Source organism: Canis lupus, chromosome X, assembly GCF_048164855.1.
Source record: "Canis lupus baileyi chromosome X, mCanLup2.hap1, whole genome shotgun sequence".
In the NCBI taxonomy this organism is placed as follows: domain Eukaryota; kingdom Metazoa; phylum Chordata; class Mammalia; order Carnivora; family Canidae; genus Canis; species Canis lupus.
Window position 1 is genome coordinate 81,669,710 of NC_132876.1, and position 19,007 is coordinate 81,688,716.

The following is a 19,007-nucleotide window of genomic DNA, read 5'->3' on the forward strand; positions in this document are numbered from 1 at the left end:
GTGTTGCCTTATCTCCTTCTTATTTGTGGCATGGATGCCTCTGGGTTGTTCTGCCTTCTTCCATGGCAGGGCTGGCCAAGGTGGGAAAGGGATCCAGTAATTTGACTAACTAATCAGTGTGCCCTGTGTCTTGCAGTGACGTGTGTGTGCAGTGGTGCCCACTCTCCCGGCACTGTAGCACTGAGAAAAGCAGCTCCATTGGCAGCATGGAGAGCCTGGAACAACCAGGCCAAGCTACCTATGAGGGGCACCTTTTGCCCATTGATCAGAACATGTACCCCAACCAGCGTGACTCAGCCTATAGTTCCTTCTCAGCCAGCTCAAATGCCTCTGACTGTGCCCTTTCCCTCAGGCCAGAGGAGCCAGGCTCTGCAGACTGCGTCATGCAAGGCTCGGGGCCAGCTAAAGCCCCTAATGGCCGGCCCAGTGTAGCTGAGACCTCAGGAGGTAGCCGGCGCCCCAATGGGAGCCACCCAACTCTCAGCTCCCAGATGTCATCCTGCCCAGAGGAGGACCACCACTCAGAGCCTGCCAAAGCTGCCAGAGGCCCACCACAGCCTCCAGTGAGGCGAGATAGCCTGCAAGCCTCCAGAGCCCAACTCCTCAATGGAGAGCAGCGCAGGGCTTCTGAGCCTGTGGACTCCTTGCAGCAGGAGAAAGTGAGCTTAGACACTGTGCTATCCCCAAGGAACCCTAACAGGTTCTGCTGCCTCAGTGGGCAAGACCAAGTGACAAATGAGGGCCATCAGAACTGTGAGCTCAGCCAAGCTCCTGAATCCAGCCAGCAGGACTCTGAGCATCTAATAATGGAGGCCTCAGCCAAAGCTGCTGGATTCCCAAAAGCGTGTGACAAAGCTTCCAGCATAGATTACAGCCCACTCAACAAGGCTTCAGCAGAGCTAGCTAAGGCTTCCTTTGGTGGCCCCCCACACCTCACAGGACCCACAGGGCATCGCCATAGTGCCCCAGAACAGCTGCTGGCATCCCATTTACAGTATGGACACCTTGATACCAGGGGCAGCAAGGGAACAGAGCTCCCAGCTGGGCACGATGGCCATGAGTGGACTCTGTCACCCCTGCATAGCAGCCATACAGGAAAGAAAAGTCCATGTCCCCCTACAGGAGGAACCCAGGACCAACACAGTAAAGAAAGAAAGGCCAGGCAAGTGGATGATAGGCCTTTGTGTTCGGGGCACCAGAGCCCAAGCAGTTCCCCACTTGGAGAAGCTGATGGACACCCTCCAGAAAAAGGTTTCCAGGACCCAAACAGAGCAAGTGGAGCAGGCAGTGAATCAGCCAGCCAGCAGCCCTCTGCCTCTGGCTCCCTCATCCAACAAACCAGGGATTGTTCTTCAACCACTAAAGTAGCTGACAGCACAGAGGCTACCGAAGAAGGGGACAGTGAACCCAAGGAATGTGGCTGGGTGGGTGGTAGGCGGCACAGAGGTCCTCGGGGCCGCTCAATCCAAAACCGGCGCAAGAGTGAGCGTTTTGCTACCAATCTGCGTAATGAAATTCAGAGGAGGAAGGCCCAGCTCCAGAAAAGCAAGAATTCCCTATCACAGCTGTGTGACACTCAGGAGCCTGTGGAAGAGACTGAGGAGCCCCTAGAAAGTCCTCCACCTCCCACCTCTAACTCATCTCTTCTATCTTCATATAAAAAACCACCTAGCCCCAGAGACAAGCTCTTCACCAAGAGTATGATACTCAGGGCTAGGTCTTCAGAGTGTCTTAGCCAAGCCCCAGAGAGCCATGAATCTAGGACAGGCTTGGAGGGACAAATAAGCCCTGGTCAAAGGCCTGGCCAGCCTTCTTTGGGCCTGAACACCTGGTGGAAAGTGTCTGACTCATCCCCCTCTGACTCTGAGAAAACCAATGTTCACCGTGGAGTCCGTGGAGGCCATTGGAGATGGTCTCCAGAGCACAACCTGCAGCCACACGTGGCACTAGCCATGGAAAGCCCTTCTAACCTGGGTGATAGCAAAGAATTGAAGGCTTCTACTGCCCCAGCTGGGGAGGAAGCCATCCTCCTGCCCTTCGCAGACAGAAGAAAGCTCTTTGAAGAGGGTAGCAAATCCTTATCTACATCGCATTTGCCAGGTTTAACCACTCATAGCAGTAAAACTTTTACCCAGAGACCAAAACCTGTAGACCCAAACTTCCAGCCACTGAGCTCCAGCTATCGGGAATTAAGGCACCATCTGATGGACCAATCGTATCATGCCACAGACCAATCATATCATTCTGTGTCACTTCTGCAGTCAGAAACTCCGCCCTACTCAGAATGTTTTGCAAGCAAAGGTCTAGAACAGTCCATGTGCTGCAAGCCACTGCACTGTGGTGATTTTGATTACCACAGGACCTGCTCTTACTCCTGCAGCGTCCAGGGCGCCATAGTCCATGACCCTTGCATGTATTGTTCTGGGGAGATCTGTCCCGCTTTGCGAAAGAGAAACATGATGCCCAACTGCTACAACTGTTGGTGCCACCACCACCAATGTTTCCGGTGCTCAGCCTGCTATCACAATCCCCAGCACAATAGCCCCGAGGATGGCAGCTTGGCACCTGGCAACACTTGGAAACCCAGGAAGCCAACAGTGCAGGTGAGACCTTGGTTCTTGGACGGGTTTGCTTCACTGTTCTCTTAGTGAGGAGGAAGCGAGGTAAATCACTAGAAAACATAACAACCACAATTCCTTGAAACTGTACTGCCCCAGCTTCACCAAGTGGTAGTGTCGTAACCCTGGGCACTCAGCCACCAGAATTGCAGTTAGCCCATCTTTTGAGTTAGGTGAAAATAACTTTCTTCACAAGTGGACAGAACTGGGATTTATATCCTGACTCTAAAACAGGTCTCTGAATGACCTTGAGCAAGTCATCCAACCACCAGGGCTTGCAATGACATGATTTTGAAAGGAAAAAAAGAGAATTTTTGCCTCATGAAATGGCCAATACTGAGGAAAGTCTTACTGCCTCATCTCTAAAGTGGGGGAAAATCATGGCCGCCTCATAGATCAGTTGTAAGGATCCAAACAGGCCCAGTGCCTGGCAGAAAATAGCACTTATTCCCTTCCATCTCCTGCTTAAAAACTGCTTGGAGCTACAAAATTTGCAAATGCCCTCCCTAGGTTCTGCTTTTAAAGACTTGATTTGTCTGGTTTTCTAAAGAACAGATCCTTATGCTTTTCTCCAGCCTATCTTTGTCAGAGACCTGGGTCGAGACCAGCCGTTGCTACACCCCGGTTGGTTATGACCTACCCCCACCAAACACAGGCCCCAGCATACCCCCAGGGTACTTCTGAGAGGATCCACATGTCCTTACTGACTCTCTGCCTCATTTCTTCCCCAGGGTTCCCCTAGTACCACCTTTTGGCTGGTGCACTTGAATCAGAAGTTAATTCCTGTGTTGAACTGTTGTTGCATAGGCAGACACTTCTGAATTACTTCATGTATGACATTTCTCAGAACACATTCTTTGAAAAAAAAAAAAGGAACCTCAGGGGTGAAAGAAGCCTTACATAAAAGAGTATATGCTGTTCCTTTTATGAACATTCTAGAACAGCTCTTCTGTGGGCAACAAGGTTAGAATAGTGGTTACCTACAGAAGGTGTCCCAGAGATTGAGTGGGAAAAAACATTGTTAATACTGTATGGAAATTCAGTTTAATTCTGTATATTGGCCTTGCATCCTGCAACCTCACAAAACTCACTTATTAGTTCTAGCAGCTTTGTCGTAGCTTTGAAAAGATTTTCTACATAGATAATCGTGTCATCTGCAAACAAAATTGTTTTTTATCGTCCTTTCCACTGTGTGTGCCTTTTCTAGGGAAGGGGGGGGCTTACTGCACCATCTAGGACCTCCAAGACAATGTTTAGTAGAAGTGGTAAGTTTAAGTGTGGCTAGTGTTGCTTTGTTTCAAATCTTTGGCTAATAAGGTTGAGGTGAGCTGTAGGTTTTTCGTAGATGCCCTTTGGCAGGTGGAGGAAGTTCCTTGTCATTCCTAGTTTGCTGAGAGCTTGTATCAGGAGTGGATGCTGAATTTTTTTAAATGCTTTACCTATATATTGAAATGATCCTATAGTTTTTTCTTTCATTCTATTGATGTGGCGAATTATAATTGATTTTTGAAATAAGAACCAGACTAGCATTGCTAGATTAAATCCTGCTTGGTCATGACATTGTATCCTTTTTAATGTGTTACTAGATTTGATTTGCTAATATTTCATTAAGGATTTTTGTGTTTCTGGTTATCAGAGATTCTTGTCTGTAGTTTTATTTTGGCCTTACCAAATACGTTGGGAATGGTCCCTCCTCTTCCGTCTTCAAGAAGAGTTTGTGTACAATCAGTATTATGTCTTCCTTAAGGGTTTAGTAGAATTTATCATTGAAGCCACCAGGACCTGGAGTTTACTTTGCAGAAAGATTTTAAACTACAAATTCCATCTCTTTACTAGATATAGGTCATTTCAGTCATCCACTTCTTCTTGTGAGCATGGGTAATTCATCAAGAAATCTTTCTGTTTCCTTGAGGCTTTCAAATTTCTGGGGATAAAGTTGTTTGTCACTTACTTTAAAATGCATCAAGAAGGTAAGATGGATTGGTGGATGGATAGAGGAATAAAGAGGTATGGGAACAAGGCAGATATAGTAAAATATTAATTGTTAAGTCTAAGTGGTGGATGTATGGGTAATTATAAACTTGTTCTACTTTTCTGTACACTTGAAAATATTTATAACAAAATGTGGAAGGAAAGAGGGGAGGAAATAGAAAATATTGGTTAAAGGGGACTGTTGCTGGAACCAGACTGCCTGTGTTCAAATTCCCCAGCTTTCCCATCAAAAAACATGCAGCTAGTGGTACCTACTTCATGAATTGGTTGATTAAATGTTTAAACATGGGTAAAGCACTTTGGAACAGTGACTACCAGATAGTAATCATCTGTTAAGTGTGAGTTATTTTCTCCTGAAATAAAGGGAGATTTTGGCTTAGGCTGAAATGCTTGCCAAAAAGCTTCTGCAAGTAGATAGCAGAGAAAGGGGGCTGAAGCTGGGGGGAAGGAGATGATGGCTTCCAGAAGTGTGAACCCAGAGCTAGTAACTCCATAAGGGAAGGAGGGGAACTTTGCAGGTTGCAGCAATTGGCAGCAGCAATGCCAGTGTGTCTGTACCCACACCATGCCTCTCCTCTTGTACTCTGAAGGATGAGGCTACATGGGTTTCCAGTGCCTGTTAGACCAGCTCAGCAGGCCTGCTTAGACACTAGGCTTTCAGATATGTGGAGCCACTTCATGTCCATTTCTTCCCCTGTTGCCTGAACACACACATACACATGCCAGACATGGGGAAAACTTGCAGCATGGGATAGGACACCCCAGCTCAAATGACCAAGGTGGTTGATAGGGTGGCTGTCTGAAGTAGGGCTGAGATCCTGCTCCTTAGGGCCCAGGAAGAGGTTAGGGAGCTAATTAGAACCTGTTTAGTGCTGTTAAGAGAACTAAAATCAGTATGCATATACTTTCCACATACTTCATGCCAGTTAGTTTCACACATATTATCAGACTATTTCATTTAACCATTGTATGAGATAAGGTATAATAGGATTCCCATATTATAGCCAAGGAAACCGAGACTCAGAGAGGTCACACATGTACTGAGTGGCAAAGCCCACACTTAAACAACAGAATAGTAACTAACATTTGAGTATCCACTATGCACCAGATACTATTCTAGGTGCTTTACACATATCAACTTATTCAGTCCTCAAAGCACTGCTATTTTGATAATCTAACTATTAAATAGCTTGGGAAAATAAGCTAAAAAAGAAGATGGGTACTTTGCCTGAGGTCACACAGCTGGTGAAGGGCAGGTGTGGGATTTGAATCTGTGTCATCTAGCTTCCAAGGCCAAGCTCCCAGCTATGCTGGGCTGCCTCTCCATAAGTGGATTAAAAATCCCAAGCCCTCTCCAATATGGCAAGATGCCTTCTGGCTATATAACTTCTACCAGGGTGGCAGTCAATCCCCTGTCTGCAACAAGCCATAGGGAGAACTGCCTCATTCGTTCAAAGAGTGGAGGCAATCAATACCAACCTAAGTGGCTCAAGGGAAAAAAGTAAGGTGATCTACTGGGGAGCTGAGAAGGAGGCTGCGAATTGGGACAGGACTTTGGTTTGGCTGCTGCTATTTACTGAGCACTTTCCATAGGGCATGGACAGGAAATCCTGGCTCCCACTGTGGCTGAATGAGTAATAGTGTCTTTGAGGGCAGGGACATCTCACAAGGGTGTAGAGGCAGGATCTGAAGTCTAACAAGTGGTCAGAGCTGCTCTAACATGACAGGTACAGGCAGGGACCGCTTAGGCCTTGGGAAAGCTATAAAACTTCATCTTGTCCATGGCTCCTGACATCTACCACCTCCTACATGCTGAGTGCTGTGCTAGGCATCCTCTATGCACCTCCCATTTTGTTCTCACTAGCAAAGCTAGCAAAGCTTCATAGCCTAGTCCTTATTTGCCAGATAGGAAGCTGAGGTTCAGAGAGGTGACATAACTTCCCTCAAATAACACAACTAATAAGTGTCTTGGCCAATATGACTGACACCAAGTACCTTACTCCCAAAGGGAGTAAAAAGGTTTTTTGTTTTGTTTTTACTGGGGCAAAGGTAATCAAATTTTGAATAGGACCAATATTAATAGCATTGGAGAAAGAGGGAATTTGGAAGATTGGTGAGGTTTAGGAAAAACTGCATCCCTGTTGAGCTAAGCTCTGAGTTGCTAGGTAGATTTCTGGATGCAAAATCAGGGAACATGTCAGAGGCAAATCTGCATCAGGTTTGGAGCTAGTATAGGAAGGAAGGGACATTTTTACAAATGGCACATGTGGCTTGAACTACAGGGAAAAGGGTTGCTTGGGCAAAGCCCTTAAGGAAAAAATGCCCAGGGTGGAGGGTGTACTCTGGTAGTGTGGGGAATGTGGCACCTGGCACTCATGTTCCCCAAAGATGAGCCCACCTCAGTCCCTGCCAGCAGATCTGGAAGGAGGACGAAGGGCTCCTGCGATACAGGGGTGTGCTGGTATGTGTGTATGCATGCTCTCCTTCTGCCTCACCCTCCGAGAAGGTTGCAGCGGGAGCCTCGGGCCTCCAAGCCCTCTCAAGCGCCAGGGCTTACAAGAAGATGCTTTCTATGTTAGAAGAGGAATGAGCAGGTTCACCCAGCAGAACAAACAAAAAGACCTCCTTCATGAGAGCCAGAGCAAACAGCAAACGTGCTAAACTGGTTTATAAGGTGGTTTTGGAGGGGAGCAGAGAAAGAGAGGGAAACGCAGAGTTTCTAGAGCACACGATCCAGTGCTCTCATAGTCTCTGCATGCCCCCAGCAGTTCACTGGGCCTCCTGACAGGAAGGCAGCCCTCCAAGTGCATATTTCTCTAGCCTGGTATGGGAGAATAGAAGAAACCAACTGAGGGATCTGCCCAGGGACAGGCTCCTGACCTCTTCACATTTTTGAGATCATCTGGATACCTGTCTGCTCAGAGCTCCCTCACTTATCAGAATTTTGCCTTGCAGGAATTTCCTGGGGACAAATGGAAACCAATAACAGGAAACAGGAAGACCAGCCAGTCAGGGAGGTAAGTGATCACTCAGGGAGTTGGGGCGAGTTGGTGTCTCTGAGGCTTCTATGGAAATTGCTAAGATCTTTTGTTCACTCAGGTTTCTTTGAGGAGCCTGGCCTGCTATCCGAACCAAGAACTTGATGCCATAGATGTAATCTATCCTGCCCCACCCCCAGGCAGCTGTACTACAGACCAAACTGATCACTAGGACATTTTGGAATAGGGAGTAGTTGGGCAGCATTGTGGGACGTTGTGCCCATCAGCTCAGAAGCCTGGGGCATACCTGCCCCAGAGCAAGGATGTGTGGGAGCAGATCATGCTGAAATATAGATGAGAAGGCATAAATGAGGCCTGCTCTCCCAGCAGCCTGGGCAATTGGAGAGGACAGAGAGGAGTACCGTCCAGTACTGCTGTGCCTTTGCCTCAGTTGTTTGAGGCACTTGTTTCTTGGACTTAGCCATGGTTCTTTTCAGAGGGCTTACTGAGAACGTAGGGTCTGCACATGAAAGTACAGGGGCAGATAATGCTAATGATAGATTAAAACTCCTGGAAGAAGGTAGGGACATTTTTGTAAATGGCACATATGGCCTTGACTAGAGGGAGAAGACTTTCTTGGGCAAAGCCTTTAAAGAAAAAAAAAAGAGTATAGATTCTGCTTCTGTAATGTGGGGAACCTGGCACTCATGCTCCCAAGAGATGAGCCCACCTTCCATAGTTGTCTATAAGGAGTGCACAGTTACCTTATCTGCGTTGCTTTCCATCAGCCTGGCAGAACCCTCTCTTTTGTGAAATTCCTTGATGTGTTCTTTTAGCCAGTTCTTCTCCAGGCCAAATTATACAAGATACTCCTGAAGTATATTGATTCTTTAACTCTCACTGAAGGAGAGGACTAGAATCTGGCTCTCCTGACCCCCAAAGAGCCCAGGGTTCTTTCCTGGGGCCTGCATTATCCCCTGTGATTTGGTAGTAAAGTCAGAAATAATTTTGGCTTTCTTTTGACTCCAAAGTCTGAGAAACCTATCAGTTTTCTGGTTGGCTATGAAAAAAGGGAAGAACCCAACATTTATGAAAAGCCTACTAAGTGTCAGTCACTGGGCTGGATCCTGTTTAATTCATAATCTCATTTATTCTCCACAACAGTTCATTTTATTACTTATGTTACAAATGAGGTCCAGGGAGATTATATAATGTAGCTGACATCACATAACTACTTAGCAATGGAGCCAGGACTGGGACCCAGGTTTGTCTGGTCCCAAAGTTTACGCTTTCCTCCCTTATAACTGCATCAATTAGGATCCCTAAGGAAACCTTTCAAAAAGATCCCTTAGCGTCATGTCTCAGAAGTCTGAGGTCTGGGTAGGGATACTATGGGACTCTATGGCTGGTCTGATTCCTCACTATGGGCTGACTTGTACCATGTCCTTGGAGAGATCATCTCAATCCAGTGGGTCTGAATTTCCCATATTAGACTGAGACCTCTGAGAAAGAAGACCATATCTTGGCTTTAGATTTCTCCTCTGTGCCTAACACAGCACCTGACACAGAAAAGTTGTTCAAGAGAGTGTCATTGGCTTACCAACCAAAGAAACAGCCTCTTCCACCATTGAATAGGTGAAATGATACAAAAATAATAATGCTACCTAGCATTTCTTGAGCATGGTGCTCTATTCTAGGCACCATGCAAAGCACTTAAATAATTTACAGCTGACCCTTGAATGACACAGATTTGAATTGTGTGGATCCCCTTATACATGGATTTTTTTCAATGAGTACAGTACTATAAATGTATTTTCCTTATGCCATTCTTAACATAAAGAGGGCTTTATTCAAAATATAGTGTATGTACTGCCTTTTTCAGGCAAACAGGAATATTAGAGAAAGAGCATCAGGAAGCACAATGCCTGTCCACCCACAGCGTGAGCAAGGATGACTAACACACACAAAGTTAAGTAGCAGTAATAATAAATTACCACTTACAAAACAACCTATGTACTGCCAGCTAAGTTATACATATTATGTTATGTTTTATATTCCCCCAAACTCTGTCAGGTAGGTATTACTCTCACTAGGGCAGTGGTTTTCAAATTTGAATGTGCTTTAGAAACACTTGGAGGGCTTGTTAAAACATAGACAAATAGATCCCACCCCTACCCGCAGCACCCCCCACCCCAACCCCTGCCAGAGAGTGTGATTCAGGAGGTACTGGAGTGAAGCTCAAAGTTTGCATTTCTAACAAGCTCCCCCAGGTGATACTGATGCAGCTGGTCCCCAGATCACCCTTTGAGAACCACAGACTCAGATAAAGGCTATGAGGTTCAGAAAAGTTAAAAGTAATTCAGCAAAAGTCTCACAGCTACTAATGGGATGAACCAGGATTTAAAGCGAGCTCTTGCTTACTCAGATGAGTTGCCATGAGATGAAAAAATGTCAAATGCATGGTTTAAACAAGAAGCATCTAGGAAGTGGTATGGGGCCAGTAGATGATAAATTGTTCTCTATTTAAGTTTGTTGGGGGGTAAGAAAACAGAAGACTGGGACCCACAGGGGGAAAGGCCCAGAGGGACTAAGCAGAGTAGGTTGGAAAAAGAAATTTCGCTGGTTAAGAGTTCTGGCCTTGGAATCAGTCTGCCCAGATTCAAATCCAGTTTCTTAATTTCTCTAGATGTGTGAGCTGGGCAAGTGGATGTCTGTCTGTCTCTCTATCTCTCTCCTCTTCCCTCTCTCTCCCATCAGTTTCCTTATTCGTAAAGTGGGGTTAGAGTACCTACCTCATGTGATTGTTGCTAGAATTAAATGAGCAAATATGTGTAAAGCATTTGGAACGAAACCTGGCACAGTAAACCCTCAGTAAATGGTAGTTATGATAATAAGGGAGGGGGGAGCAGCAGTCACAGGAACAGTAGAGAAAAGGGTGGAAGAGTGAGGTATTGGACCAGGATAGGTAGGCCTTGAAAACTATGTAATATCACAAATACGGAAGCTATTGAAGAGTTATCCATCAGGTAAGTGACGTGATAAATGCAGCACTTGAGGCACCTGGGCTGCATTCTGCAGCCTCGATAGGTTGGAGGAAGAGCAGCCAGGGGCAGTGATCCAGGCATGAAAGAGCACGGCCCTGGATTGGGAAGGTGGAAGTGCAGCAGGAATGAAGCCAAAGACAGATAAATATGTGTGCTATTTTGGGGAGAAACTGTTTATTATGAAAACCATATTACAGGAAATTAAAACCAGAAGAAAAAGTAGCCTTATTCCTACCACCCTAACACCCTCATTGTTTTCATTTCCCTATCTGCTTTTATCTATAGGTATAGAGATTTGCAGGGGGAGCAGAGTTATAATAACTATGTAGATGTGATTTTGTGTGTCCTGCTTCTTTTTTTTTTCCACCAAGCATTACTTAGTAAACAATTTTTCATGTTGCTGTACTGGCTTCCTCAATAGTTATAAATTTTAATGGCTGCATATTTCAGCAGCTTAATGTGCTATAATTTGCTTAATCATTCCCAAATTGTTGGAGATTAGGTTGTTTCCAATTTCTTGCTATTACAAAGTAATGTTGCAGAAAAATTTTGAGTAGGCTCTAACCTTTTTCTCATTTTGAATTATCTCATTAAAAACAATTATCCAGAGTTGAGATCACTAGTGGAAACCATACAAACATTCTTACTGTTTTTGATAGATTGCACCAAACTCTTTCCCAGGAGGCATTTTACACTGCCATTAACAATATATAAGGATACCAGCTTCCCCCAAATCTTGCCATCTGTGGCAAATGTTTCTAATGCAATACGTGGGAACAGTAGTACAGTTTCAATTGGCCTCACTTTGGTTATTCTCATTTGAGATGTTTTCATGTGTTTACTTAATATTTGCATTGCTTCTCCTTTGAATTGTCTGTTCAGATGACTTGCTTACAAGGAAGTGACACCTTTTGAGGAAAAAGGAGAGAGGACTGGTGACTGGAATTTGGGAAAGAAAGGAAATAAGTCAAAAGTAACTCCGAGCGGCAAGATACCTAGAGAAAGTAATTGACAGGGCTGGGGCAGGTGAGAAAAGGGAGCTAACTTGGTGCAGATATGTTTGACATGCTGACTTTGAAGTTAATGAGGAAGACAAGTGGATCCTTCAGAGGAGGCTTGTCAATCAGGCAGCCACAGGGGTAAGATGAAGAAGAACCAGCAAATACGCTGAAGAAGCAAGCAGCTGGCATGGTAGAAGAGGCAGGCCAGTGCACCATGACAAAAGATGAGAAGAGGACCACTACTGGCTTTGACAGTTCAGAACCACAAGTGATCTTCAGGAAAGCAAACTTAGTACAGTGGTGGGCATAGAAAGTAGAGGGCATGATGTCTGTAAGGGGATTCATAGGAAAGAAATGTACTTCATGCCTTTTCTTTGCCAAATAATATTTCACTATATGGACATACCACTTTTGATGTATCCATTCATCTATTGGTGGACATTTAGGTAGTTTCCACTTTTCAGCTACTGTGAATAATGCTGCTGTGACCATTCGTGTGCAAGTTTCTGGGTGGACGTGTTTTCAGTTCTCTTGGGTCTAAACTTAAGGAGTGCAATCTGGGGGCCATATGGCAATTCTATTAACTTTCTGAGGAACAGCCTGTTTTTCAAAGTGGCTGTACCGTTTCACATTTCCACTACCAATGTAGGAAGGTTTCCATTTCCTTTCATTAATTTTAATACAGTGATTATGTGGTAGTGACACTGTGTCATTAGAAAGATATTTTAAGGAACACCTGGGTGGCTCAGGGGTTTGAGCATCTGCCTTTGGCTTAGGTCGTGATCCTGGGATCCTGAGATCAAGTCCCGCATTGTGCTCCCTGGCAGGGAGCCTGCTTCTCCCTCTGTCTATGTCTCTGCCCCTCTCTGTGTGTCTTTTATGAATAAATAAATCAAATCTTTTCAAAAAAGAAAAATATTTTAAAAGAACTTTAAAAACATAGCTGAACATTTTAGAAATGTCTCAAAAGAATAAGTTGGCTAGGGAAAGGAAGAAGAGGAATGGGGTGGTAATTAGAGGGAGCAGTAATGTTTAAGCTGGTGGTCCTCAAAATGTGCTCCTGGGACCGGCAACCTCGGTATTGCCTCTGAACTGGTTAGGGATGCAAATCCTGAGGCCCCACTCAGACCTACTGAATCAGAAACCCAGGTTGGGGCTCTCAAGCTGTGTTTTAACAAGCCCTCCAAGCAATTCCGATGCAAGCTAATTATGAGAACCACTGGTTTAAGTGCAGGTTTGGTCAAGATCTGGAAAAGCAGTTTAAATTTAAAATCAGAAAAGAGAGGTCAATGGAAAGAAAAAAAAAGAATTTGGAGGTGAAGCTGGATGACAGTTTATGACCTCAGGAAGATAAGAAGGTCAAGGGCAGAGACGACATTTAAGAGACGAAACCTTGATGGAGTTTCCGCTCACCTTCCCCTCCAACCCCCACACACATTTTTAATGTTTCTTATGTCATTTCTGTCACAATTGGAATGATAGGTGTAGGTGGGAAAATCAAACGTATATTCTTGAGCCACTCTCTTTGCCGGGAAGCCTGCGATGAATTTTAATTTCAGGTAGTTACACTTTTGGTTTTCTCCCTCCACTGTTATTTGATTTGTGTGCAGAGACTGCAAATGCATTATAATATTAGCAGGAGGGAAAAACGTCAGTGAGTAGATCTGCCAGGAGAAAAAGCAGATCCATAAATGATGCATTTAAAATCCAAAAGAAAGTATTTTCTAGATTATCTCTCTTGGTTTTCTGTACCTGTGATTGCTTCCTCTGATCCTTCCTGATGTTCCATTTGGCACAGAGCTTTAGAACGTGTAGAGCGCTTTTATATATGTGGCCATAGTTAATCCTTACAACAACCATTTGCAGTCAAGCTCTATTTTTCCCATTTCACTGATAAGGAAGCCAAGACTCAGGAGAAGGTAGTACTATACTGTTATAAAGAACAACAACAACAAAAGGTATAATAGCTAACATTCATGAAGTGTTTATTATGTGTCAGGCACTGCTATAAGCATTTCACATGAATTATTTATTATTTATCATCACCCCATGAGATAGTTACCATTTATTGACCCAATTTTACAGATGAGGGAACTTATAGATAGATGAAAGTCATTTGCCCAAGGTCAAAGGGGCATCGGACTCCAGAGCCCTTTGCTTCCAGGATTATAAAGCAAGTACGTGACAAAACTAGACTATGACCCAGATTTTTCAGCTCTTAGCCTAGGGCTCTCTTCCTTCCTTTTATCAAACCACATCATGAGAAGAGTATGGAATATCTAGTACACATTTCCTATTTGCTGATTGAGTGAAAGAAAATGGATAATTCACAATTGAATCTCATTGTATTAGGAAGAGTACACTTTTCAGGAAGACATTGCCACCTACAAAGAATGCAGTCTTCTGAGGCATGGGTTTGTCAAAAGTGTGACAAAGGGAATTTAAATACTTGGGCATTAATGTAATCTTGGGCATTAATGTAAACTTATTCCAGGAAAATTATAAAACTCTAACGGGAGAGATAAAGACCTGAATAAATGCATAGCTATACGCTGCTTCAGTCTGAGGAGAGTAAATCTAGCAGTGATTATTACAGCACTCCCTAAGTTAATGTATAGATGTGAGGCACTGCCAATTAGTCACTGCAGGATGCTTTATAGAACTTGTCAAATTCATAGTGAAATTTATCTGGAAGAGTAAGTGGGCAAGAATACCAAAGAATACATTAATTTAAAAAGGCAATGATGGTAGACTTACCCTATCAGATTCTAAAGCCTGTCATAAAGTGACAATTATCAAAACCATATGAGAGAGGGTTGAAAAAAGGCAAACAGTGAAATTTTTTTAAAAAAGAGTTTCTAGGAATAGATTCAAGCTATTCCAAGAATATAGAGCACACTGGAAGCATCCCTGAACTGGGGAAAGCAATCACTCTTTCTTTAATAGATGTTGGAAATTTAGGTATCAATTTAGAGAATAGTTAACTTAGATCCATAGCACATACAATGCTCTGTAGAAACTTCCAGGAAGCAGACAGTGGAGTAGCATATTTGTTCCAACTATGAATGGAAGATAAATTTGTTTCTGTTAAATGGAGGATATCATTAGAGACAAGATGGATGATTTTAAAAATACAAAAAGTTTTTTGGGGTAGTACTTTGTAAAATAAAATATAATGAGCAAGGGCAGCCTGGGTGGCTCGGCAGTTTAGCGCCGTCTTCAGCCCAGGGCCTGATCCTGGAGACCCGGGATTGAGTCCTATGTCATGCTGCCTGCATGGAGCCTGCTTCTCCCTCTGCCTGTGTCTCTGCCTCTCTCTCTCTGTGTATGTTTCTCATGAATAAATAAATAAAATCTTAAAAATATATATAATAAGCTAAACAACAGAATGAGGAAAATGTGGTCAGCATCATTGATAACAGCTGACTGTCCAAAAACTATAAAGAATGGATATAGGTATAGAAGGTCAGCTTTCAGATTCAGCTTCATAAAAGGGCAAGGAAACTAAGCAGGCAATTTACACTGGAGAAACTCAAGGCAGTGAAATCACTGCCTGGAAAAGTACATTCTCACTAGCAATTAAAGAAATGCAAACAAAAACAACTTCTACATGTCACAACTGCTTATTAAACTATCAACAATTAATGGAAATGATAAACAGAACCCATAAAACCCTATCTTGACAAGGCTGTGAGGAAACCGTTTCTGGGAGCAGTATAAATTGGTTCAATTTTCCTGGAGAACAACCTAGAAATATGCAACAAGAGTTAGAAAACTGTTCAGACCCACTGACCCAGCAGACACCCAAAGAAATAGCCTTTAAAACAAGGAAAATAGTATTTGCTTAAAGATGTTCATAGTAGTGCTATTTGTAATCATGGAAAAGATTTACCAATCAAATATATCATCATGATGGAACAGAATATAGCTATTAACAATGACAGGTATACAAATACTGGGTCTTGCAAAGAAATGAGTATTTTTAATTAATATTAACCAAAAAGGCTAAATCCTAAATCACATGTTGAATCTGATAGTAGCCACACACAAAGAAAATCCAGAAAGGCAGCTAGTAAGCTATAAATAGCTGGGGTTGAATACACATGGTATTTGGGGGGTACATGTCAAGTTGCTGGAATTTATAATAAAAAAGAAAATCTAAAGAAGAAGATTGATTGGTTTGATTTAGGCCTATGAAGTTAAAGATCAAAGGCTTTGGAAAAATCCCCATACTAATGATAGACAGTATTACTTACCAGACATGCTTGATCTCACTGTTATCTAGCATTTGGTTTGCTAGAATTCTCTATCAACCAGCCCTTCTGCATATTTAAGTCTGAGAGCTTTGATATTTCTGAAAGTGTATGTCACCAGACTTTTGCAAATTTCCAAATTTGTCACTAACACTGCAACACAGAACCTCCCACTCCCACCATAAACATTGTACAGCCTAGCTCAGAAGCATCACTTTCTTAAGACCTTTCCATCACTTCTATCGCCAGCACTATCTTGCAGATAGTTTGCACTTCAGTGCCATTATTCATAAAGAAGCACATTTTCTCTCTGCCATGGTTACTGCATCTGTGTACCTTGACATCAGAGACCCCTCAAGCCATGTTGAAATGGCAGTGCCAAGTGGTTGACAAGGCCTTTGCTAGGTGCCTTGTCCTATAAACCAGTACTATGATACCTTGGAAGTCAAATTCATACCCTTTGCAAAATGACCAGTTACTACATTTTGTGGATCTTTAGGGTTACTCCCAAAGGTTTAAAATCTTAAGCCTTACATACATGCATCCCAGAGAATAATTGAGCAACCAGAATGCCTTTTAAACTGTCCATGATAGAATTGTGTTCTTCATAACTTTGGTATTAAGTCTTTCCTATTGTATTCTAGATTTTTAAAAGTCAGTACATTAACATCAGGTATACATGAGGACTCAAATAGACAAGTCCTCTCTTTCCCTGACCTGTCTGTTGCTTAACCATGGTGGGGCACCAAATTTCCTTGAATAACATCAGGATTCCCAGAACTTTTTGGACCAGTATTCCCATTATTTTATTTTGTAAATCTTTATCCTAGTTGTCACCTGTTAATTAAGTGAATTTTGTTTTGAGAAGTTTTTTTAATGGCTTTATACCTCTTTAAGATATCCCAATGAGTTGGGAACCTTGTAGGTAATGACTGTTTAGAGCAATAGATCCCAGAGTGTGATCCCAGATCAGCAGTACCATCATCATCCGGGAAATTGTTAGAAATTAAAATTCCCCACCTTGCCCCAGACCTACTAAATCAGAAATTCTGGGGATGGGCTCCAGAAACCTGTTTTAATTAGCCCTCCGGGTGATTCTTATGCATGCCAAAGTTTCATTACCTCTGGATATCAGAGAATAGAGCCTTAATGAGCTTGGCCAGCCTGATCCTCAGCTGAATTATTCTTGTATCAGACCCCTCAGGTCCCCTGACAATGTATTGTTTGCTCCTAAAATGTTTTCTTACTAAATCTCTTGAGAAGGTTATCAGAATGCTGAAGAGGCAGCATGTTGCGTGGGCAAAAGTGGGGGCATGGAAGTCAGATGGACCTTAACTGTAACTTCTGGCCACTGTTCCCTTTGTGTTCACCCAATTAACCACTCCGAGCCTCATTTCTAACATGGCCAAGAGAATACCCATGCCAGAAGATTGCAGACCTAAATGAAAGTGGGTCTGTCAACTGTCCAGCCCCATGCTTGATGCATGATGGACTCTCCATAAACAAGACAGATTGCTCTCATCCCCTTACTGCCATGTCCATGGCACCATGTGAAATCCAGAGGAATAATAGGAAGACCTTCTTGGAAATTCCAAGTTGGGGCCATTGGAGAGGGGGAGCTAGGCTTTAGCTCCAGGACAGCCACAAGAAAGCAAAAACTTCTCTGTTCTCTTTGCACCAGCCTCCTGGGGGCTGTGGAAGGTTCAGTGCGAGTCTTACCACTTGCATTTGTAATTGCCAGACTAATTGTTCCTTACTTGAAGTTCTGTGGGCCCAGGGGCAGAGAAGGGTGGCAATAACAATCCCTCTGGGCCTTCCTCCCCTCCCTGTGTAAGCCTCCTTGTGTCTCACTTCCTGGATCTTGCAAATATTTCCTTCAGCAAAAACCTGGGAGTGGCTATTTCTCTTGGAGCAGTCTTATCTTTTGGCTGCTGAGGAAAGGGAAAGGGGAGAGGGGCTGGCCCTGTGTACCCTTGCTGCTGAGATCCTGGAATACCAAGCTATTGTGGTGAGTTTAAAAACAAAACTTCCAAAAAAGAAAACTTCAGAAAGACTGGGGAGGAGGTAGGAGGAGATTTTTCAGTCTCTGCTAATATTAGTTTTCATTCTTGATCACTATTAGGCCAAAAGGGGGGGGGGATTTTTTTAACAAAAGGGGAAAATCTGTTCATCAGAAGAAAAGATAACCTGTGCCAAGAGGAAAAGAGAGGAACAGCCCAGGACTTGGCAAGCAGTTTGCTTTTGTTTTTGAGATGTAGTCTCCTTGCTGGTGTCAACAAAGCCCTTTCTTACACTTAGCTTTCATGCTTCCACATAAAGAGCTAATGTCTCTGTGGGCATGTGGGGATGACTGCAGTGCGAGTACCTTTTGCTTCCCCCTAAGAGTCCTTGCTCCAGGGGGATTGTCCCTTGGAGTTGGAATAAGGCAAGTTTGTCTGGACATTGCTGCTTCTTACTGGTTAGGAAAATGATTTAACTGCTCCCCCTTTTTTTCTAAAAGATTTTATTTATTTTATTTATTTATTTGAAAGATAAAGAGAGAGTAAGAGAAGCAGAGGGAGAGAGAAGCAGATGCCCCACTGGGCAGGGAGCCCGATATGGGACTCCATCCCAGGACTCCAGAATCATGACCTAAGCTGAAGGCAGATGATTAACCAACTGAGCCACTCAGGTGTCCCTGATTTACCCCTATCAGGCCTCACAATTCTTACCCGCCAACTGACAATAATGGCACTGACTTTGATGGGTTGATGTGAACATTAATAGAAATACCTACACGAAAGTACATGAAGCAGTACCTAACACACACTAGAAGTAAGAAACCATAGCCCTTTTCCCTTAACAAAACTCCCTGTCCTTCACTCCACTCCACATGGTCCCAAGGCAGAGACCCAAGCATGCAGACAGCTTGAGCCCTTGGAAAATAGGAATACTAGAGAGGCCACTATCCTTTGTTTGAGCCTGACAACTTCAGTGGAAGCCTTCTATTCACCCGTTTGCTCCAGCTGTACTGCCCAGAAGGAAGGAGCTGTGTCACTTTTGTTCCCCTTTGATCTTGTCACCTTGCACAGTATAATATTCAACAGCTGTGTGGAAGGACACACAACGACCCAGCCTATAC

The 19,007-nt window shown here is 43.6% G+C and overlaps 1 protein-coding gene across 2 annotated transcripts in view; it reads left to right on the forward strand.

The window, feature by feature from the left end:
• The window catches only part of SHROOM4 (shroom family member 4), a 272,702-nt gene that overhangs the window by 232,819 nt on the left and 20,876 nt on the right, over positions 1 to 19,007 (forward strand). For both annotated transcript variants that reach the window (XM_072816701.1, XM_072816702.1), the window contains 2 exons: positions 137 to 2,603; positions 7,566 to 7,627. In XM_072816701.1, the coding sequence (XP_072672802.1) occupies positions 137 to 2,603; positions 7,566 to 7,627 (2,529 nt within the window). The remainder of the gene's footprint in view (positions 1 to 136; positions 2,604 to 7,565; positions 7,628 to 19,007) is intronic.